This window comes from Engystomops pustulosus, chromosome 5 (genome assembly GCF_040894005.1).
Source record: "Engystomops pustulosus chromosome 5, aEngPut4.maternal, whole genome shotgun sequence".
In the NCBI taxonomy this organism is placed as follows: Eukaryota; Metazoa; Chordata; class Amphibia; order Anura; family Leptodactylidae; genus Engystomops; species Engystomops pustulosus.
This window is the reverse complement of record NC_092415.1, coordinates 170123399-170147362: the sequence shown is the minus strand read 5'-3', so window position 1 is coordinate 170147362 and position 23964 is coordinate 170123399. Positions and strand designations below refer to the sequence as shown.

The window sequence follows — 23964 nt, the reverse complement described above, 5'->3', positions numbered from 1 at the left end:
GGGGGTCTGTAATGAAGCTTTATTGTTTATCCTTGTCAACCCCAAATTTTTAAAACCCAATTGTCACGAGTACAAAAAAATAATAATAATTTGGCTGGGTATATTTACTAAATATACCTGTTCCAACTTGCATACAAATTCAACTTAAGAGCAAACTTATAGAACATATTTTGTACGCAACTCGGGGACTGCCTGTAGGTGTTCCAAAAGTAACCACAGACAACCATAAATCTATAAAGAAATGAAAAAAAAAGTATCTTCAGCTGTTCTGCAGCAATCTCTCATTATCCAGTTCTCTCATGTAATCGAAGGGGAACAAAGCCAAGTTGGTGAGGCTGTAATTCAGAGGGGGCCACAGAAAAGAAGAGTTTATTTGTTTTCCGTCTCACTAAATCCAAGTTGTGCCGAGTTGCAGCATTTGTGAACGCTCAAGCCTTCATTGCTTGTTGTGGCACAGATGTCGTACTGAACTGGCGTTTCATTCATAAAATGAGAATGCAGGGAGCTTACCAAAGTCACAGACGTCCCAGAAGGAAGAGAAGGAAAGAAAATAGAAAAAGGCACCATTCATAACGCACTAATGCTCTTACCCCTTACAATGGTGCATAACACACTTTGATGTTGTAACATCATCTATGAACACACCTGCCATATGACAAAAACAATAAAATACTCAGTATTCCTCATTTTTTTTACTTTCCAAATGTAGTGGCGTTATGTAATTATACATTAAAAATACAAATGAAAAATTTGATGCCTCTTGATATCTGGGTCTGACAATTGTTGCAAATAATCAGTGCAAAAAATGTAGGCTTTGACATCAGTTTTTCACGTCAACAGTCTGGCATCGGTTTTTCACAGACCCTCACGAACTGACTATGAGTGAGCCGTGAAAAACGGATCTGCAAACATTTTGACGTAATGGTTGCACATAAGGTTAAGACAGCAGCCATGTGCGCCAATACATTAAAATGGTATCTCATTCAGTGTGACATCCATAAAACAATCCTTTCATTTTTATCATGAAGGACATATGAAAAATCCCTGTCAGATATATCATAATACAACAGCTACTGAGTCGTGCTGGTGAGTGTATAGCATTTAGTTCAAGGGCAGCATTGAGCACTGGGTATTGTGCACTGGGTACAAGCTAGGCTGCAATTTCCCAAGCACAATGTAATTGGGGTACTTCATGAGCTTTCACATTCATGTGATCATCCCGCTTTTAGATTGGGTTTGATTTCCAGTAATAAGAATATTATTTAACCTTACAGCTTTATCTAAAATGTATGGGACAGGCTCCCCTCAACCACTAAGCGTGCCTAAATATCTACAGAGAATCTGCAGATTCATTCTGGATTTTTTTGTAAATTTTGCCATATTATTCTACCGAGAACAATTCTCATCACAATAACTAAAAAGGAGAAATTCACAGTGGAAATTCAGCAGAATTTGAAATAACACAGACCATACCAAGCTGTGGGTAGAAATACTATGCACCACAAAACATAGTAGCCTGGAAATACCCATGTATAAAATCTGCAGCAAATTCTTATCCTACAAATTAACCAAATCTTCGTGTGCAGGCAGCTTAAAGTTTGCAAAAAATAAATAAAAAACTAACATGTGCACTTGCAGGCCACAGGGCTTATTCACACAGTGATTTTTTTTATTGCAGCCATTTCAGCTTATGGACACAAAGATTTGTTTGCTCTCCCTGGCTTCGGGGATTTTACTAAACATTGGAGCTTATTTACCAAGGGTCGTGGACTGCACTTTTCGTCAGACTTTGCACCGTTTTCGGGATTTGTGCAGCTTTGACAGGAATTTAACAGGTGTCTGCGCTGGGATTGTGTCGCACGCGATCGGATTTTGGCATTGCTGAGCCAGAAATTGGGACGGGGGGGGGGGGGGGGGGGGAGTGCTTCGGACTGAGCGCAGGATTTAACATTCAAATTGTGTCGTAAGCCCAAGCACTTACATGCACCAGGAAGAAGGAGGTGAACTCTGTCGGACCTGAGCGGGCTCGCGATCTTAGTGAATCGCGGCTCAGTGCATTATCGTCGGACAATGCACTTTCTGTGAACTCCGTGGACCGGGTAAGTAAATGTGCCCCAATATGTATGCTTTTTCACACTTCAGTTTCTTTCCACAGATCCAACGTTGGTGGTGAACAAAACAAGTGAGACTCAATTCTTTTTCTACCGACTTCTGATCAGTGGGGAAAAAAAACCCTGAAGTGTGAAAAAGCACATTGATTTTTTTTTTTTTTTTTCACCGATGCCTTAGTGAAACTCTCACTGTTTTTCTCGTCCTGGATCCAATTTGTAGGGGGTCTATAAACCAAAATGGCTGCAGTGAAAAATCACCGCCGTGAAAATAAATTCCAGTGTGAAACTGCCCTCATTATCTATCACACACATACACCAGGCCAAATCTTTCCATTATATTTGCTCCAATTCAATATTCAGGGCATTATGCATCAATCAGTAAGTACAGTCATTGCATACTTATGTATTTGTATACTACAACCTGAAAACTAGCCTTCATTAAAACAGATTAAAGAATTCTGACCACTATAAAGATATTCCTCGGAGTAGGAGAAAAAAAAAATAACTAAATACAGTACAAGAAGAAAATAGCTACAAATTTCCATTCAAAATCTTTACGCTAGGTGGCGCCTCAATCATAGGCTTTTTAAACCCTGTAACAGTTCACAAATTTCATTTTGGTACTAAAAAGATAAGCACACAGCTAAATAAAGTCAAGGTGGTGTGAAATGTAGGAGTTGAGATTTGAGTTGTTTCCTTAGCTAAATTTACAACTAAAAATACCCTCATTTTTAACTATGTTAAAGCCATTGCAGGCCCATGAGTCATGGGACAGAATACCTCGCTATGTGGGTTTAATCACTGGGAAAAAGAAGCGGTTCTCTCACAAGTACGTCTTGTGCTAATGCCATATTTAGGACATCTATGCATCATGGATGGGGATTCCACACTAGGGAACCTGGAAAAGTGGAATATTTGCAGGCAACACTCATCATTAAACTGGTTTAGCCAACTCATACCCTTAAAGTGACAACACTGTCAACAGGCAACCCTTTCATCCTTTAGTAGACATTTGTGCCACAGATTCTAGAGTAGTGGTTTGGGAACAGTGGGGACTTTGTAGAGGTGAAAAATTTGAGTTTTTATTCTAATAGTCAGATGGGAGATACCCAGCTGTCTACTTATCTAGATCCTTAGGGTACAGTGATACTTATCGCTTGCATTGCGTTTACAAACTGCGAGTGGCCAGCCTTGGTCTGATTGTGTAGGCATTTCCTTGAAAGCGCATGACCACAGCCTCATTAGCCTAGAATCAAGGAAGGTGGGTGGTCCTAGTTTAGAGACAGACTAGCCCCACCCATATGACATTCAAGATCTGAAAATAATTACATGGATTACATTTGTTTTACAGAAGTGTTCTGCCGATTATGGAATTTTCTCTATCCTCCACCACCGATTACAAAAAGATATAGGTTTATATGTACCGCTAGGATGGGACACTCATTCATCAGCATTATGGATAAGCCATTGATGCGTGTACTTTGTATGCTCTTTTAAACGTGCATTGAACGTAAAGACAGAAAACAACGTAAATTAGACCCTGGCATATGGCTGGGGCTACATGGACTTTTTAGGGGCAATTTGTACTGATTGAACTACAGAATTGTTGCTTTTAGAAAGTTTATGGATATTTGAAACATTTTGAATTTTCATGACCCCAAGTTCCAAGAACAATGTGGATGTGATAAAGTTTTATTAACTTTTGGGGTTGCAAAAATTGTCTCACATCAGGTGTAAAAGGTGACTTAGAAAGTGGCTAAAACGGACTTTATAAGGTACGAAAGAGATGGTAGATTTCCTTTTTAAGAGCCATCACTGACCAAATCCATTTTGCACCCCAATGCAGGATCTGGCCTTGTAATAATTTTTATGGTCTCCTTTAAATTGCTTAAATATGCAGATGAGCCCCAAGTGCTCTGGGGGCTTCACCAGAGCCCCTCCAGGCTTTGGCTGCACAGGCGATAACACACCACCTGGAGCATTTTCAGCTCATGTGAATATTTTAAAGCAATTTTTTTAAGGGAAAAAGAGACCATTAAAACTATTTTTTTTAAAAAGCCAGATGGATTCAGGTCAGTGATGCTTCTTTAGAAGTTATGAACCAGGCACTTCATAAACTGATGCATCTTTTAGGGCTCTCCTTTTTGAATACATTGAGCATCTACAAATCTTAAAAAAAAAAAAAAAAAAAATCACTGCAGCTGAATGACTATTGCTAGAGCCAAGAGTGCGTCGATGTAGCTGTAGACAAGAGATCAGCGAGCAACTGTATTTTATTTTTTTCTCCTTACATGCTGGGTATCCAGAGATTTTGGAGCCACTTTTTTTTTTCTTCCTTGACGGTATAACAGGACAATCACTTGCAAATTCAGCATCGATTTCACAGTGATTAAACTACTCCCACGAAGCCCAAGCTACTCTATAGACTGCAACGATTCTAAAGAGATTTTCTAGCAACCCAGTACATTCCTATGTAAAGCAATATTAGAGCAATTTATAGGGTGATAAAAAAGCTAGGTGTAGTCAGTTGTCAGCTAAATCAATGTTTTAATTCTGCAATCTTGCTGAAACACCAACGAATATAGCAATGCAAAGAGTAGGAGAGCAGAAATGAGGGGGAGGAGGGGGGGGGGGCTATAGGTTTCGGTATTGAAATACCTTACTATAACAAAATCAAAAGAAACCTTGTATGTTGAAAAGGTCCAGATGATACTTTTTAGTGACAAACACAATCAGATTCATAAAGTTCAGGCTAAAGGTGTCCATCTCCCCCAAGTGTAGGTCCTGTGACAAGGGAGGAGTGTACTTAGAGGTAACCAGTCACCATAAAGAGGAAAACTGATCTCAAGGCAGCATGTTATGGTGCAGGAGGAGCAGAACTGATTGATACATTGTTTTACTGAAAAATATTCACTGTAACCTGTCATTTATAAAAAAGGTTGTCAAAAGTTTAGAAAAGGGACAAAGTTTAAAATTTATCCAGTCTTTATAAATGTGTGCTCAGCATCTCCCATAGAATATACTGTGTTTTTATGGCGATAGGTTCCCTTCAAGGGATCAGGTTAAAAGTACATTTTGCAAGTAGAGGCAGTACAAGTTACATACAACATAGGTTCCAAGTTTGTTCTTAAGTGTTGCCCACTTTACCTCATATTTATGTAATGTGTGTAAGTAAGGAGCACAGGATATTAGGTAATTTACAAATATAAATCTATTAATAATTCTGCTCTGCTTTCTTGATGTGTAAAGTGAAGCCTCCTGTCTTTTACCTCATCAGCCAGACATTCCTGACCATAAAATGAAGGGTCATGTGATCTCTATCTGTCCATGAATAATTGCCCTGCCAGGACCTTGATCTTATATTCATGAATACTATCAAAATGTCCTGTCAGGGCTATTCATGGACCCTCCATATGCAACCATTTTATGGTTAGGAATGTCTAATGGATGATGTAAAAGAAAGGAAGTTTCACTTGATAAATATCTCAATCTCAAGAAAGCAGAATTTTCAAAAAACATTTGTATTGGTAAATTACTTTAAGTACGGTATTGTCTAATGTGGGGGGCAGGATATGAGGTAAAGTGGCTAACCCCTTTAAGTTGATTTTGTCGGAACAAGTATATTTAATAAGCGGAACCCCAGCAGAATTATTTTGTGGTCCCTGTGACAATTGGGTTTTAAAAATTTGGGGTTGACAAGGGAACAAGGACTAACAAAGCTTCATTGCAGACACCTTACATAACGCTCATGTTGATCACTACAGCCATGGACTAAAGTTCAGCAAGTTACCAGCATCCAGGAAAATGTTTAGCCGCTCAATGCCATAGGATGAAATAGAGCGTTCAAATTACCAGTCTCTCATTTGGAATTTTTTTTTTTCTAAGTCCAGTTGATCGCGCTAGGGGGTACCTGGTAAAGTATCCCCTAGTGGGACAGTAAAGAAAAAACAAAAACTTTATAATTTTAAATTAAAAAAAACCACCAAAAAAAGCAGATATTACATCATTATAGTAATAGAAAGTGATCAAAAAGTCAGATGTATCCTACAGTAGTAGAACCAATCTAACCTTTACTTGTTGCTGCAATAAACAAACCCTAATAATCCTCTTGTGATTGATGAATAAAAAAATCATAGCTCTCAGACCACAGCTGTTTTATTCCATTTTGCTTCAAGAAAGAGTTAATTTGAATCATTATGCTGTCTTTACCATGAAAATTAACCCATTTGGAAAATACAGTTCTTAACGCAAAAAACAAGCCCTCAGTTAAAACATAACTTTTGGAATTTGGACAAGAAAAAAAAAAAAGAAGTACTGTGTACTGAAGACCATTTAATGAGCAGAATACAGAAAGCGCCTGTACATTAAAGTATTAAAAGGGCCAGAGGGACATTTCCATTCCCTTGCGTTAAAAATTGTTTGTTCTCCCAGCTGTTCGGACGAGAGACCGATTTATATAAAAACAAGCACAACAGTTGCTCAAAAATCATTTGCCATGAAAGAAAAGACATAATTCTTCAAAGAGCAGGGGAGGAAGTAAATGCATGCCCCAGCAGTGTAAAATTTACAGCTCTGCATGGCAGCAGCTGCAGGTATCAAATAAATTTTTTTATGTATAAAAACACATGCAAAATTCGGAAACACAGTTGCTGTGGAATAACTACCACAAGTGCTATCACTTTTCTTAAAGTATTAAAATGGGACACATAGAATAGTGGTCAAATGTGTCATTTGGCATTTACTTTACTAGATGTAGAAATGTTATGTCTGTGCCAGGATTTTTTTTCAATGGAACCCATGCCTTATCCTGTAATCCCATACACAACTTGTTGGTGTAGCAGTTCCATCTGTGTATTACGGTTGTATATTTTGTGTATTGCTCACGAATGCCTTCTTATTTATTCTCGGTTCAAAAAAATAAATGAACACTTTTAAAACTAAGTTCTGAACTAAAAGTATGCAACATTGATGATCTGCAATAAACAACAAGTAGTTCTATCAATTATTGAGTCATGAAATCCTTACAGGTGCCAATGGACTCCATTATAGACAACACTGTCCCATAAGGAAATTATTTTGGATCACATAAATGGAAATATTACAGATGTGCACCACGAACAGTTTGGCCATACACATATTTAAAAGGAAAACTACCACCAGGATCAAGGATTATAATCCAAGAACACTTACATGTAGGTGTGTGCCCACGTTTTTTTAGGTTGTAAAGCCCTAATTTTGTCTAAAACCGGCTCTAAAAAATATGCAAGTGAGCCCAAGGGGCTCCAGGCTCAACAGATATGGAGTCCAGAGCCCCTCATAACATAAAACTTTTAAAGCCTTTTAACACTAACACACACACACACAAATAAGGAGCGGATCCTGACAGAAAGGGCATACACCTGCATGCAAGTGTGCTTGGTTTACAATCCAGCTGGTAGATTTCCTTTAACATTTAGGCCAGCCAAAATGTGTATGTTGTGGACAGAGCTCCAAGATTAAGGCCAGTTATAGTGGTCAATTAACTTAACATCGATGAATCTCCCCTCACACCACACACGCTAGTTAGCTAATTCAATTGTGCATTATGTATTGGAGAAGGGAGATATATAACAAAACCGCCTCGAAACCAATGTAATCCATTGCAAAAGAGGCAGTCATGGAAAGGGTGGAAGCTTGTTTAATACCGAATTCAGTAAATCTGTGCATTTTAACTCTACATTCGGAATATTATTTTAATAGAGGGCTATTTCATAAGACTAGAATTTAATGTTCTCTGCACTTAATTCTTCAAATGCATTATCACTAAGTTTTGACCTTGCATCAAAATAAAGTGCCGTCAACCCAACCAATGCTGGCAAAAACGTCTATCCTCACTTAATATACAATTATATAAAATATTTCATTTCATTTTAAAGCTTGTATAAAGATGAAGGGGGGAAAAAAAGATCTGGTAGCTGGGGGAATAGACAGAAGTTTGATATGTTAAGGTCGCTTTGAATAAACCAAGGATGGTATTCAAAAGGTAATTGATTATCAACATGTGTATCAGCCTTCATCTACATAATCCATGAACCTATATAAGCAGGACTGTGCACCGCTGACAAATAAGTGATGAGGCTTTGTTTGTTAAAGCAGTTATCGGAGCCAATGCTAACAGTGGGTTAAATAGGAAAAGTAATGCATCCTTTTAAAGTTTGCTCCCATTATGATACACTCTTGGTTTTGACTTCAAAAATGGGGTGGGGGGGGGGGGGGGTTGGGGGAAATAACTGAAGACGAAAATACAACTCAAAAGTTTAGATCCAAACAATCATGCAAAAACAAAGACTAGGTGATGCAACTAGTTGCGTTACCATGTATTTAAAAAATGGTTGCCTTGTTTGATATAAAGAGAAAAGACCTCTGACTTCACCTTTGAACTTTCCTTTCTCTATCCCCCTTTTAAAACCAAAGTCCAACTTGAGGCTTATAAGAAGGTGCCAATAGTAAATTCCAGAACGAAATTCCATTTCCAGAAACTACAACCTGTAATACTCTAGCACTAGTATCCAACTTTTGAACACCTCTATAGCCGTAATATGAGTCACAGTGACTTGTTACACTGAAGTTATACTAAAAGAACATCCTCCTAGGTCTGCATAGAAATCTAAAACATAACGGATGCAGAATGATAAACTGGCATAATTTAGACGGATCAAGGTTTGCCACGTTCTCTGACATCTCAAGTGACCTCCCGTGGACTGAAGCTGCTAAATAGCCAAAGTGATCCCAGCACTTCCAGCCAAAGACTGCCACAACACCAAGCGTTTTTCCAGGATTCCTCGAATAGCCCTTTAAGACTGTGTAGCCTAACTTTGCACCTCTTATTAGCTAGCTTTGTTTACACCAATAAAAATTCACCCAAAATTTTACCAACTTAAGGTTCTTAAGTACAAAATACAACAGCTTCATGTCAAACATATTTTCCAAGAATTATCCAAGATTTTTTTTTTTTAAATCGAAATTCATTTAAAACAACATGTTTAGAAATAAATGTTGCTGAACTTACTTTATTACTACCAGTATTTTTCAAACTAAAAAAAGATTTTTTTTCCTATAAAAACTAAACACAAAAACTGAAAAGTCCACAAGTGTAAAGCTGGGTTCTAAACTTCTTAATGAATTCCAGATCTAGAAATGCACTAAGGATCAGTACAGTCCATGGTTTCATAATGTATGTATCACTGCTTTGTAGTATGTACCGACCGAAAAAGCAGATTCCTCCAAATCTCTCAAGCTGCAAAAGTATTCTCCAGCCCTTACAGGAAGCAGTTATCCCCTCACCATCGCTTCCTGAACAAAGCAGACAAATGCTCAAACTACTCAGGAAGCGGATGGATGGATTTTCCTTATATGCCCAGCAAGAAATCAGACTGTTGTATGGCCTCCTTCTAATCGTCACTGGTTACTTGCATTCTAGAATTTCAGGGAGTGGCAACCAACACAAAAAGGCAGATGCAACTCCATAGCATAAAAGTTTAATGTGGAAAACTATACATTTATGGTATGGGAGACTGCACGCACAAACCCAACCATCTGTGTTCGCGGAGAAACAGTCTTTCATGCATATAAAATGCATGTTCACATCTGCAGAGGACATAGAATCAAAATAAATTATAAATACTTGTAATCATGTAGAGTCATTTGCAGCAAGGATGTTCACAAAGTAATTTTTTTGTGAAAAAGAGGGTACATTTCACAGGATTTTAAGTTTTGTTTGCATTGTAAGCAACTAAAGATCTATATTTACACCAAGTGCAAATTTCACAAACCAAGTTTGGTGTAAAGGAACAAGAACAACAGCCAATAATGAGAGAGATCAAGAGATAGGATCTCGCTGCTGTTATTCTGGCCGGAAGCCATGTGTGTACAGAATACTAGTATACGAGTTTACTGTCACTAGGGACTTTTCAAAACTCCCACGCTGACAGAGTAGCACTGCTTTCAGGTAACCAAATAAAAGCCACTTCCCTTTTGCCAGCTTCAGGGATTCAATCGCATTCGGCTACAAGCCTAGTATCGCTGCGTAAACACTTCGGCAGAGGAGGGGGGGGGGGGGGGTGAAGTGCTGCCAGCAGTTGCTTTATTTCGTCTTACTAAACGTGACCTATAGCTTTGAGAATTGCGCTGGAAGGTTCTCAATTGTGCCACAAGCTGTGCATTTTTCCTTTACATCTCACAAGCACGGACGGCAGCTGAAGATTCTTTAGCCCATGTGTAGCAGTAGTTGACTCGAGTGATGTCAGGGCTTCCGGGGAGGGTGTATGACCAAGTAAGATTGTAGGTCATCTTATGCCAGGAACTTTGATCACGGAGTTACTCACACATGAAATGAGTCAGAGATGCATAAGCATCAACATTTGAATGCTTTATTAACCCATTTAATAACAGAACAAAGCTTTGAAAAAGGACTTCGGGTTACACTTTAACGTTGTGTAGAGCGTTCCAACAGATAACATGTTTTACAATGACAGCCTCACAGGCATGTATGCAACTATAGAGGGAAAAAAAAAAACTTGCTGTGTGTGAGCCTACTAAACTAAACTATACGGAGCTAGCAGCCAAAAATGTGGCCAGCAAGTGGTCCAAAATGCATAAAGTCTTATAAGGGGAAGGGGGGGGGGGGGACAAATTAAAGGGACTGATACACTAAATAATTCATGGACCTCTGTGGCCATTTAACCCATCATTGCAGACAGTTTACTATTTGCCTAGGCCTATAAAACAGTGAGTATTGTCAGTGCCCCGGAAAATATTTAAAACAATCTGCAGCTTTTATTTAAGTTTTTTCGGGATTTGGACTCACCCAATAGGAACAGGTAAATAAGCTTCTTCCCCATAGAACTCGACAGCCTTTCCAGTCAATTGTTCACAGCACAAAAGTATAACCCACTACTTATGTATGAATATCATTCTTACTCCAAGATAGATAGTCTCAAGTGTCCTTTTATGCCATTTACAAATCACAACATTGAATACAAACTGACTTTCTATAGTAAACAACATATTTCACAAAGTGCTTCTTGCAATGGATCTGACAATATAAAATCAGTCTAGACATAATTTTTAAATATATAATCACATCAAGCACACACGTCTATCATATTACATCTTACATAATATACATATGTACAAAGCCTAGGAAACATTTCATCGTTTTAACATGAATAAAAAAAAGGGGAACGAGTAACCCCAAAATAAACTGCTTATACGGTTTTAGGACCTTTATTTTATTTTTATTTAATGTATTATATATAAATATATACTATTTTACCACTGTTAGCCTCTACAGGGAGAACCACATTATGTTCATGGAGCAGCAGGTAGGTAATCAATCATACAAACTTTATTGAAAAATATAAATACATACATACATACACATATATCTCAAGGTAATTGCTCACACTCAGGACAAGACATGCCCCTAACCATCCTAGTGCATACAAGCACAACTAGGATCTAGGCTCAACAATACTGTCTATCTTTTAACCGATTACCTACCTGCTGCTACTCAATGAATTGACTTGGTAATAGTATTACTGTGTGATACTATTGCTTTGGTTACATTATGTTCATGCACCAAATTGTACAAAGGTGATTTCTACTTGGTAAAGGACCTGTAATGATGCCATGATTGGGGAGGTTTTTTTCTTCTGAAAACAGAACAATTTTAACTTTTTAAAGCAACAAAGAGCGCATAGGATTATAATCTGGTTGCTGAACAAATCTAAGGAGTACAGGCGGTCCCCTACTTAAGGACACCCGACTTACAGACAACCCATAGTTACAGACAGACCCCTCTGACCTCTGGTGAAGCTTTCTGAATACTCTACCATAGTCCCAGATTGCAATAATCAGCTGTAAAGGGTCTGCAATGAAGCTTTATTGATAATCCTTGGTCCCATTACAGCAAAAAATGTTTAAACTCCAATTGTCACTGGGGCCAAAATTTTTTTTGTCTGGATCTACAATTATAAAATATACAGTTTCGACTTACATACAAATTCAACTTAAGAACAAACCTCCAGACCCTATCTTGTACGTAACCCGGGGACTGCCTGTACAGCTGTATGTGGCCATGCAGAGCTATGTATGAGATACTTGGGTCTGAGATCAGGTCTGTGGTCCCCCCTCCCCATCATGAGGTCATCAAATATTCTGCGTTCACTAAATATGCAGCAGTGTTTTAACATAGTAAATGGAATTAGATCCTGAAACATACACCAAGAACACAGCCTAAATAGAGTATCATCATGGGATAGAATGGAAGCCCTCTCTAGACACAATTAGTGGGAAATATACTTAAAAATGCCAAACACTTTTAGTAATATTTCTTGAAACGGGGAAGAAAGGCGCAATAATATTGATAATTTGTCAAAAAATTGGTGTGGGAATTAGCCAAGCCTACTAAAAGGTAAAAATGAGTTGAAAAGGACATCTACCACCAGGATTAAAGGGGTATTCCAGGAATCAGCATAATTCATATACAAGTGGGCACTCAAAATATAAGCTAATGTGTAATTAGTTGTTATTTAAAATTTTGCTCCCCTTAGCAGAAAATGCTGGTGACATAGACTGTAATGAAGAATTAAAATGCTACTGGCCCTTTAATCAGTCCGTTAATTTCCTCCGCGCGGTCCGTCACAGAAAAGAAGATGGCTGCTGGTCACATGTCCACATCACATGTCCTGTACCTGCCTGGGCATGGTCATGTGATCACCACTACGTTTGGCTGTAGTCGGTTGGTTGCAGTGCATCCAGTATGGTCAGTGTTGTGGTGATGGCAGTTACACATCATTACTATGGTAACAGAGCAAGAAAACCTGTTACATCATCACTGTTAGCAGAGCATAAGTGGTAGGAGGAGTTACTGAGAACTAAAGGATCATGGAACTTGTAGTTTCCAGTCGCGGCCATCTTAGTGATAACTCCACCTACTTTAGAGAGGCCATACATTTTGTAAATCATAAAATCATATTATTTTAGCTCCGTTTTGTGACTAATGACATTGAGTATTGTTGTATTCATTTATTTATATCATCAAGGGTTTTTGTGTCAGACGTTCATATTCCCGGAATACCCCTTTAAGGATTGTAACTAAGCAAACTGACATACTGGCGTGTGCCCGATTTGCCAGGAACTACTCTTATAGTTTCTTATGCCCTTGTTTTTAAGAAAAAAGGCTTTTAAAATTATTATCAATAATGTCTATGGATTCTGGAGGCCCTCCGGCTCATTTGCCTTTTAAATTTTTAAAATCCAAGACATAAGAAGCTAAAAGAGGGGCGGATCCTGCCAGAGGGGGCACACAGCAGTATGTCAGTGTGCCTGGTTTATAACTCTTAAAAGACATCTACCACAAGGATTAAAGGGGTATTCTCATCTGGGCATTCACATTCAGTTTCATTTATCTGCCATACATAAACATTTCTTCAATTAGATGTTATTTTAAAAGATGTTCCTGTGTGAAGATAATTTCTCATAAATGTAGTCATTTTGTCCCTTAGAAACGAGATGGCTTCCTCGGATACGGCCACCTCTGCTGGAGGGATTGCACAAATAAACAAAAAGGTTTTGTATAGGAAATGTCCGAGGAGTTACTGCATGTACCAAAGCCGTCCTGTGGTAATGATTGCTGAATCCAGGAGGTCAGGCAGGACTCTATAGCCCAAGTCTGGCCACCGCTGCCAGAGTGTGACGTGGTCGTAACTGAGGACGCTATCTGGTGTCTAAGGGAACGTATGACTACATTAATGAGAAATTATCTCCACACAGGAACATTTTTTTTAAATAACATCCAATTGAAGAAATGTTTATATATGGAAGATTAGTGAAACTGAATGCGAGTGCCCAGACGAGAATACCCCTTCAAGTCTGCAAATCAAATATACATGAAAACTGTATTGAGAATGAGGACTCTGGAACGAGAGGCAATCTTTGGGAACAGTGAAACAGCCAGGCCTAAGGGGGAACATTGTATAATGTTTGAAACTAACTGTACACTGCACAGAAGTGTTTATGATTTCTGTATGCTAATACTGTTTATATGCTTAAATAAAAGTTACCTGATTTAAAAAAAAAAAAAAAAATTATAATAATATATATATATATATATATATATATATATATATATATATATATATACACACATATATACACACTGATCCAATGCATGGCTTAAATACCGTACAAAATAGGTGCAACACATTTTCTACACTATAATTACTACTAAATAACTGCATCACATGTAGATGTACAAAACTTACCTCCCACTGCAGATGTGGTGGTATATTTCGGATTTGTAGCTTCCGACTCCTAAAGAAAGGGGGAAAGGACAAGAGGTTTCCGTTATCGATGTGTACATCAGAGAACGTATTTTAACTGGTATCAGAGAAAATTTAAATGACTAATATTTAGACTTCTAACTGGCTAGGAGCTAACTGATCACATACAAAATGAAGGGAATTCCTATCATTCTTGGTCTTTGAAGTTGAAATCATTCAATTAGCTCACTTCATATCCACTCGGATCCCCTTCATGTTTTGGGAGGGGAAAGGATTCTGTCCCTCCCTTATCCTACCTACAAGCCATGCTTTTTAAACAGGATAATCACTTTGGTGGGCTACAGGGCCCTACAAATGTATACGACTCCTGCATGGTGCTTCATTAGTTAATAAGTCTGCATAGAGACATTTCTTATGTACAACTTGCATCCAGACATTTGTGGTAGTGAAGCGCCTGCTGTACTGTGTGTTTAGAAGATGAACAAGCAAATGCCTGAAATGCCACATTCTCCCTGGGATTCCCAAGAATGCACATGCAAAATATACATAGATGTAACTACAGGTTCTAGGTTACAGGCTCAGAAGTCACCAAATACATGTAGTAAATACCAAAACCTGTATGTCTTCTATAAATACACAACAGCAGATAATACCAAACACACATGGAGTGTTGGGGGACTTGCAGGTTTACATGTTCAAAGCAAAACTGACCAAGGGAAAAAAAAAATAAATAAATGATAATGTTACTTGCCGCTTGATGCATCCAACTTGCATCAAGCTCACATTGTGCACTTGCTTGACCATCCGGCTTAAGGGCTTACCACCGGAAATTGAACTCTGCATGCAAGTTCAGTTCCGGTTGCGGAGCGTCCGGGCCAGACATCCAGCAAGCACACAATGCCAGTTGAACGCATCAAACACGCTTGTGGGCAATAGGCAACATAAATTGTTACTCGACAAGTTAGGTTTGATCTGGAACTTTTAACGTTTTCTATGTTCAAAGACATATTCAACACTCTCTATGTTGCATCTCTTGCTAATATAAAAAGGGAAAGCGTCAGTTTAAAAAATGTTTTCTAGTTGTAGCAGGCCTATAGTTAGAACATTATATTCAATCTAATCAACTACCCCTGCTCTATAACCTGCTGCCTGCAAATAGGACATTATGTACAACTTGCTGTTCTATTTAAACATATTGGTCTAGAAACAGTTATGGGTGTTGGCTAATAACACACTAGTAGTGTAAAAAAAAAAAAAATTTCATCTATACTTGGGCATCATGTGCTATTAGGAAAGTGACATGCAGAACAAAGATCGGTTAAGGACTTAAAATAATTTCATCAACAATAAGCCGGAGAAAAACAGACAATGCAGCGGCAATACACAATCCCCAGAAAGAAGCTGCCAACTTCTCGTGTGCCATTTTGCCTAGTGAGCACCAAGTCCCATCAGTTAGAAAGAAAACAAAGACAATAAAAATCTCACACAAACCCATTATAAAATGAAGATTAGGTGTCGCCTATGACATAGAACGAATAGGAGCCCAATATCTCTGCTAAAACCATGTTCAGTCTGGAACCACAAATACAGCATTTGCAACATATTTTAAGCCAAAATGAGTACGCCGATACCAGTCTACAGAATTTGTTTAGCAACAAAAACCTAAAACAGCAAAGCGCACAATGTCTTAAAACACAAGCAACATACAGAATGTGTATAAGAATTTTACTTTTTCTTTTTAATCCCAATTTGTAATGAGCCACAGGTAGTTCCTTGTCTGCCATGATAACAGTTGGTGCCGCTATTCAGCAAGGAAGAAGGGGCTCCTTGTATCACCTATTGTCACGATTACCATTTTTTCCCATTCCCATTTGTTCTTGTGTTTGGTAGGTGAAATTTGGTTACTACACAGTCTAGATATATATATTTTCAAACTACCCTTGTATCCATGTCTTCAAGAGGTAGGGTGATGTGTAACCAACAGCAAGGAGTTTGCTTTCCTTCCAGTGAAGTGCAGGGAACTTTTTGAATAGATTTTCTTGTACATCAATAGTGCAGAGGCTTCTTTCGTTGATATAAAAAGGGTATGTTTGTTCTGAAACAAAAGGAACGATAATCCAGCAGCCAGGCTTGAGTGTAAAGTGCAATAAAACTTCTATTTATTTCATAATTTAAAAAAAAGACGTAAAAAAGGTATCATACAGACATCTGACGCGTTTCGAACTATAAGAAGTTCTTAGTCTATGACTAAGTTCTTCTTATAGTTCGTAACGCGTCAGATGTCTGTATGATACCTTTTTTACGTCTTTTTTAAAAATTATGAAATAAATAGAAGTTTTATTGCACTTTATACTCCAGCCTGGCTGCTGGATTATGGTTCCTTTTGTTCCAAGATGCATTGACCCGGCTCAGCATGTCCGCGCACCGGCACCTGATGCATGACCACAGAAGGGTGAGCTGAATTTCTACTTCTCTCTTTTTTGTGTATGTTATGTTTGTTCTGACCATTGTTTAAATAGCTTCTTTTTTTTTTTTCAAATAAAAACTGCATAAAATGGGAGTAGTGATTTTCCAAGACCAGAGCATAAACCCTTATTGTGGGCAATGACTGTGGTACACAGTTTTGGAATCAATGAAACAAAACATTTGTAAAGAGAACGTTGAATCCAATGCCCACTTTACAGTAAACATCAGGTGCACAAAACAGATCTATTAGTAGAACACTAAATGAAAGGGTTTTATTTTGCTTTATGACTTGCAAAACATTGAAAAAGACTAAAGAGTCACATGGTAGCTCAGGATCCACTCCTGGTCTGGGATTATAGAATACTGGTGTGCAAATGAGAGCTTAGTGGTGAACTTTAATAGAAAAAAAAAGCATATTTACAGCAGAAAATTAACATTGTGATTTTATTTTGATATTAATTGGTTAAATGAAAATCTACACAAAATGTGCATTAAACTTTGTAATTATGTTGGATTACTGGTTAAAATTCTGCATCCACTCAAATACAAATTAACAAGATGAGCATTAAATATGTATTTTCCTCATGACTGTCTGAACAGATCATGTCCTGGCAAAACAAATCCCCAAAATATTTCTGCAAGGATCACAAACAACCAAAATGCTGTTTTCCTAGGTCTACTTTGGTATATTTTGCCATTCAAAATTATAGTTTAATCACCAAATTTCTTCAATTATTCCAATCATCTAAAGATCTATGCCTTTCCCATCACGACTCTACACGGATGAATGGAATGGATCCTCCGGCACAGAAATGTCTACAATGAACCTGCCATATATGATTTCACTCTTGGGGCATATACAGTAAGCAGATTTATGGCTGAAACTTGTGCATCTAAAAGTTAGTTCGGTGCAAGGGAATTTGCTTTCTGAGGTTTGTTTGAATGAATGGAACAGTTGCAAAAAAATTGTGCAACATGGAGGGAGCTGCACACTCACTTTATCGAAGCCTAGAGTACAACAAACAAGAGCTAGAGGCAAATCTATTTTTAAAAATCCACATATATACAAAAAAAAAAAAAAAAAAAAACAGACTGACACTTTATGTTATTTACATTAGTTCATAAACAGCTTTATACAGTCAAGCATGTCTGGCCAAATCAAATAACTAGTAAAACATACAAAAAGACAATAAAAAAAAACATTTGTTCAAGAACGCTACTTTTGTCTCCTCATCTTCTAATTAGCCATCACGATGAAAAAAAAAATTGTATGTATGTAAAACAACTGATTTAACCACTTTTTTTATATTGTTTTTGTGTCTCAACAAAAACACTTTGCAATTCAATAAATGGGGAAAATCTTGAAACCAAAGGGGGTATTAGGACGCACTCATCTACCGAATAATAAAATAAAATGCATAATTTTCTTTGCTCGTTCAAATAAGTTCCCACAGCAAAAAAATGTTAACTACTTCTAAATTGATCTTCAGTTCCTGCTCTATGGCAGGAAAAAACAAAAAAACAAACTTAAAAATTGTAAGAATGTGGTCACCAGGTGGCAGTGGTTTACTGCAGTGCATGAAGGGCAAAAAACGGTTATTTTTATCAAATCTAGGGATATATGTAAAAAGTGACTGTCCAAAGAACTTAGAATGTGTCCACTACCCTTGAAAGGCCAGGGAAACCAATGTTTAAGAACATGAAAGGGAGCAAACAGCCTACAAGTGACAACACATTGGCTACCTAGATGCTCTGAACGGTTCTGTAGGCCTAACATTATAGAAGAAAAATAAAATCCTTAGGAAGGTTAAAAAAAGTTTTTTTTTTAGATTACACCATGCAGATGTTAATAGTAAACCCAGAAGAACATTACACAGGATAAAATGTAAAAACCTGCAGTATATTCTTCAATTTACACCAGTGTTCTCCAAAGTATATTAGTGCAGGTCGAAAGAACCTTATGCACATTCTGTTGTATATTTTCAGTGTGAAAACACTACGTATGAACATGACCCAGTTTCCATGTTAACTGGTATGAATAGATTAAGTATCTAATCTGCGGGGTTTTTTTTCTTCCAGTTGCCACTTTTCTCTTTTTACTACACGAATTTGTAAAGTTACAAAACATAAAATATAAAAAATAAAAAAACTCATTATAGATCTACACAAGATCTGGTACATTCTTCATACATACATATAATTAAGACAGACATCTGTGAGACAACATACAACAATTGTGCTTTCACACATTGCAGGATTTGAATCAATTTTCCTAAAAAAAATAAATAAATACAATCTGGAGTAATTTCCACCCATACTGTACATTTTTTTGAGGGTTTTAGACTATTTTCAGACAGTTTTCAAATATTCCCAAAAATGGGGCGTGACCTTGTGAAAAGGGGCGTGATCTTACCCAGGTGCCTTAATTAAAATTCAGTCTGAGCATCAGAAATGCAGACAAAAACCGAGATCATTAAGTTGGTTTAAAGAACCCCAGATATATCATCAAGCACAAGTTATCTGGAGCAGGATAAGAGTGGAGTGCAAGTGTACGTGGGTGGGGCTCAGCCCGATAGAATGCAGTGGGCGTGATCCTCCACCCCTCCCCCATTGACTTCAATTGGTGAAAGGTTACAAGAAAATGTAAGCGTCGTTTTTACATGCACAATGACTCACTTTTCTATAGAACACTTCTGAGAAAAATTCATTAAACCAAGTACATACATACAGAAGCCAAGACATGTGCAACATACAATTGTGCTAGACCTTCAGCACACACCATTACCTCTTCTTTCATTCTCTGGAATGAGAACCTGAACACTACCCAAATAAACATTTGTTAGCCTCAAGGTTTCACATTTACCAATAGGTTTGTTAAGACCTACCGTACTTCAGATTTCAACATTGGCATTACAAAAGGGCAAACTGGTGACAAACCCAAAAGTAGTGGAGTAACGGGGCCCCTAATAAAAATATACAAAATAAACCTATACATTTAAAGAAAAGGTCTCCATTAAAGTGGATACTACAGATTTATTTTTTTTGTATTAAATCATATACCAACAGACAATTTTTTTCAATTTTAACATAGGCTTGTTCAGCTTAATTTTTGGACATCCAGTACCTTTTGTAAAATGCTTTACAATATAAGTACAGTGTACTGGTACCCAATGCACTTTTTTTTCTATGGTCTGAAATCGATAATGTACCAACCCTATGTTGGTTACATCCCACGGACGGCATACATTGCGCAGGATGGGATTCCTTGCATCTTACAGAAATATGATGCACAGACTCCCCATCTGCTGCTTAAAACTACAGCCTGGCACTTTAAGAGCCAACATAAAAGGTTTATTTCCATGGGCTGCATGTGACCACAGCCTTAGGCCTCTTGCACATTAGCATCAGAGGCTAAACAACAGACACATGTGTAATCGGTGATAACAGAAAAAGTCTACCCACATACACGGGGCTGTGGAAACATCGATCGGGTGTATGATCCTATACAAACGTGTGCTATTCATTTAACTAACAGTATTCTTTCACACTCTTTTTGGGTTAATATATCAAGAATAAAAGTATTTACAGCAACCACCAGCTGAATTTACAAAAATAATAAGCATAATAATACAATTTTCACATCACTGGGCTTAAATATAGATTAATGATTCACTGATAAAGAGTACAATAGGTGTCAAGCCAAATAACAAAGTTAATTATCCAATTATGTAATTATAGATACCAAAACTACAACATTATGCAGAGGATTTTAAACACAATCCATGGTGAAAAGCTGCTGCATTTCTACCCTCTGTGTAGAGACCCTTATGTTATGTCTCGAAGGGGCTGAAGTGCATGGATAAGGCTTCATTCACACGAATGTATGCTACGCCCCGGCCAGAGCCCGGGTGTAGCATATGTCTGGCTGGAGGAGGGAGCGCTCCTCACCCCCTCCCCTCTTCATAGGGAGCCCTGCTGCTGGGCCGTACGTATAGCATAGCTTACACCTGCCATATACATTGTGCGCAGGAGCCTAAGCCTGTGTTCACACGTAGCTACAGTATCCATCTATCCATCCACCCGAGGTCTAAATTCCATGCAGATTTTCTTCTGCTGTATACAATGAGATTTCTTAAAATCTTGTCCACTTTGTAGCTACTGTAAAAATTCTGCAGATGTTACACATGAAATTTGGTATAGAAATTCCCAGATATAGACACACCTATTAGGAGATTACAACTGATGCCGAATTTTATTATACTACAAGTCTGAACACTTGAGCCAATTTTGTCATTCTTCATTAGATTTTTTTTTTTTTCTCCAGCAAAAGTGGACAAAACACCGTCCACCAATTGCACTAGAATATATACACTTTATACGTGCTTCCAACTGGGACTAGAGACAGACAGCCATTTAAGGATTATTTAGCCAAGATTTCAAGATCCTTTCCATCTGCATTCACAGATCTTAACCCAGATAGACCCCGTGCACTAGGATTGAGATACATGGGGAAAAACTAGACCTCCTGTAAGATGGGTCTGATTTTTTTTTTTTAGAAATCTGTATAGATGCTCAAATGGGTGTTAAGGTCTGATTAGATCACTCCCCTCGCACCTCATCATGCCCCTTTTAGGGAACCAACATTCATAGGAAAATGTGTTTCCAATAACTTGATTTTGTAAGCATTCTTCTGATCAGAGGCTAAAAAACAAATGCTCATCGGTCAGCTGATTTTCTGCAGATTTTGCCAGCTCATTGTGAACAAGGGACGTGCTGCTGATAATCGGCCCTCCCCCATTCACTTTGCATCTGCCTGTGTGAGGGTGCGTTCACACCTTCAGTTTCAGATGCAGTTTTGATGACTTAACCAGGAGTAGAGTGGAGAAAAAAAAAAAAAAAAGAAGAGTAGGAACTGCTCCTCTCAATGATTTGTCCTCAACCATTGCGATCCACACCCGCTTTTTGGCTTCAAAAACTGCATTTATAAACTGAACGTGTGAACAAATCCTAACAATAACGCTAATATAAATGAACCCCCTGCTAGGTTTCATTACATAGAGCTTATACCTTGGACAAAATTCATTTTAATTTGTAGAGAATAAAATATTGAATAAAAAAAATTGGACTAGAAATCTTGCAGAAAAAATTTTACTCTTTCAATATATATCATCCACCATCAGGTCAACATCTGCAAAGAGTTTGTATGTTCTTTCCATGTTTGAGTGGGTTTCCTTCCACACTCCAAAACATACTGCTAGGTTGATTAGATTGTGAGCCCCATTGGGGACAGGGACAGATTTGGGAAGCCTTGTACAGCGCTGCAGTATCTGTGTGCGCTATATAAATAAAGAATTATCATCATTTCTAGAGATGGCATATACCGGCCACAAAGACCAAAAGCAAAATCAAACGCATTATTGGACGAAGGTCATATTTATGCATCTTCATCTGTCCCATATAATGTGGCTCAGTCTTATGACAGTAGCACACATTAAAATAACGCACAGGAGCCTTTATCCATTAAAATTTAAAACATTTAGTGCACCCATTTGCCAACCGTGAAAAAAAAAAAAAAAAAGTGGGCACATGGTTATGTGCATTTGCCGTAACATTTCCAGCAGGACATTGAATACTATTATTTTCTCCAAGTCCAGAGCAAAGGGATTGTTATTACCACCAATTTGGGAAGTCTGAATTATGTGCTTCTATTCTGAGTATTCAAGATAATGGGGGTGACTTATGGGCCTAACAGGACAGGTTTCTTAAAGCACACAGTAATGGTGCTGCAATGCAGCCTAGTTTTCTGCAGTGCAGACATTCAGTATACATGCCCATATCAATAAACTGTTAAGTGCAGCCATAGCTTGTCATGTGTGTTACTGTAAATCAGGTAATGTACACCATTATCTAGATGGTAGGACCAGAGGAGACATCCAACATCCAGCTAGTCCATGCCATACACTCTTTGCAAAAGCCAACACAACTGTCACACATTCATCTCCATAAATGGCTAATAATCAGAATATAATCTGAGATTACGATACTAATTCAATTAAAGCATTTGTAACAGCCATCCAATACCCTGCCAGAACACGCAAATCTGCCTACATACCACCAAATCCACATCAATTTGATTAGAACTAGAATTTTAGAGAATTCGGAAACATTTTCTTTTACATCTATCTATATAGATGATTTTCCATGATAATGCACTTCCCAGCCCTCAGGATTTTCCCTGCACCATCGCAAGCTGCACCCTCTCACTTCTCTCAGCCTCATTATTTATCAAACGTGTTGTACTGAGAAGACACAAGGTTTGCCGTTACGGCAAGACAGCTTCCAGGTTACAGCAGCAAGTAGTGTTACCGATTCAGTCACACCCCGACCTACTACTGTCTCAGCACTTCAAATTTTTTTTTTTACATTAATTTATTAAAATATCAAAACTCTAAATACTCCAAAACATGGAGAAAACCTTGACTTATGTGCTTTATTGATGGGGAGTGAAATATTGTACACGAAACCACCATCATATGTAATGACCTTCCTCCCACCCTCAGACAGATTTAGTCATTACCAGATAATGCACTGCAAGAAATCTCTTTGGAACTACTAGCTCCTCATCCTATGCAACAAAGATCCCCAGACACAAGTAATGGCCAAGTATAATCCTCACAGGGCCACGTTTGTGCTACACAACCATGTACATGTCAACTTCCTTTACATTAAGAATCAGGATGCAGAGTTTCCTCTCACACCCCCTCCCCCACCACCAGCAGCTATATAATCCTGCCCATTTTGGAAGTGCAGCAGCTTACGTTGCCTTGGGAACGGTGGGGCCCAATTTATAAGATCAATGGTTTGGTAGAAATGGAAAATGGGGGTTGCAAGACTAGGGGCAGAGTTATTAACACTCACTTTTGTTTTGTGTTTTTTCTTCTCAAGAAGCTATACGGCACAAATATAAAAATTTTATATACCAGGAAAAAAAAAAAAAAGCACAGACTTTATAAGATTATTGTGCAATTTACACATTTGTCACCAGAGATTTCTTAAAGCAGAAC

At 37.9% G+C, this 23964-nt stretch overlaps 1 protein-coding gene across 1 annotated transcript in view; it reads right to left on the bottom strand.

The window, feature by feature from the left end:
* IGF2BP3 (insulin like growth factor 2 mRNA binding protein 3) overlaps positions 1 to 23964 on the bottom strand; it is a 56264-nt gene that overhangs the window by 14784 nt on the left and 17516 nt on the right. Inside the window, exon 3 of the mRNA XM_072153776.1 lies at positions 14417 to 14465. Coding sequence (XP_072009877.1) covers positions 14417 to 14465 — 49 coding nt within the window. The remainder of the gene's footprint in view (positions 1 to 14416; positions 14466 to 23964) is intronic.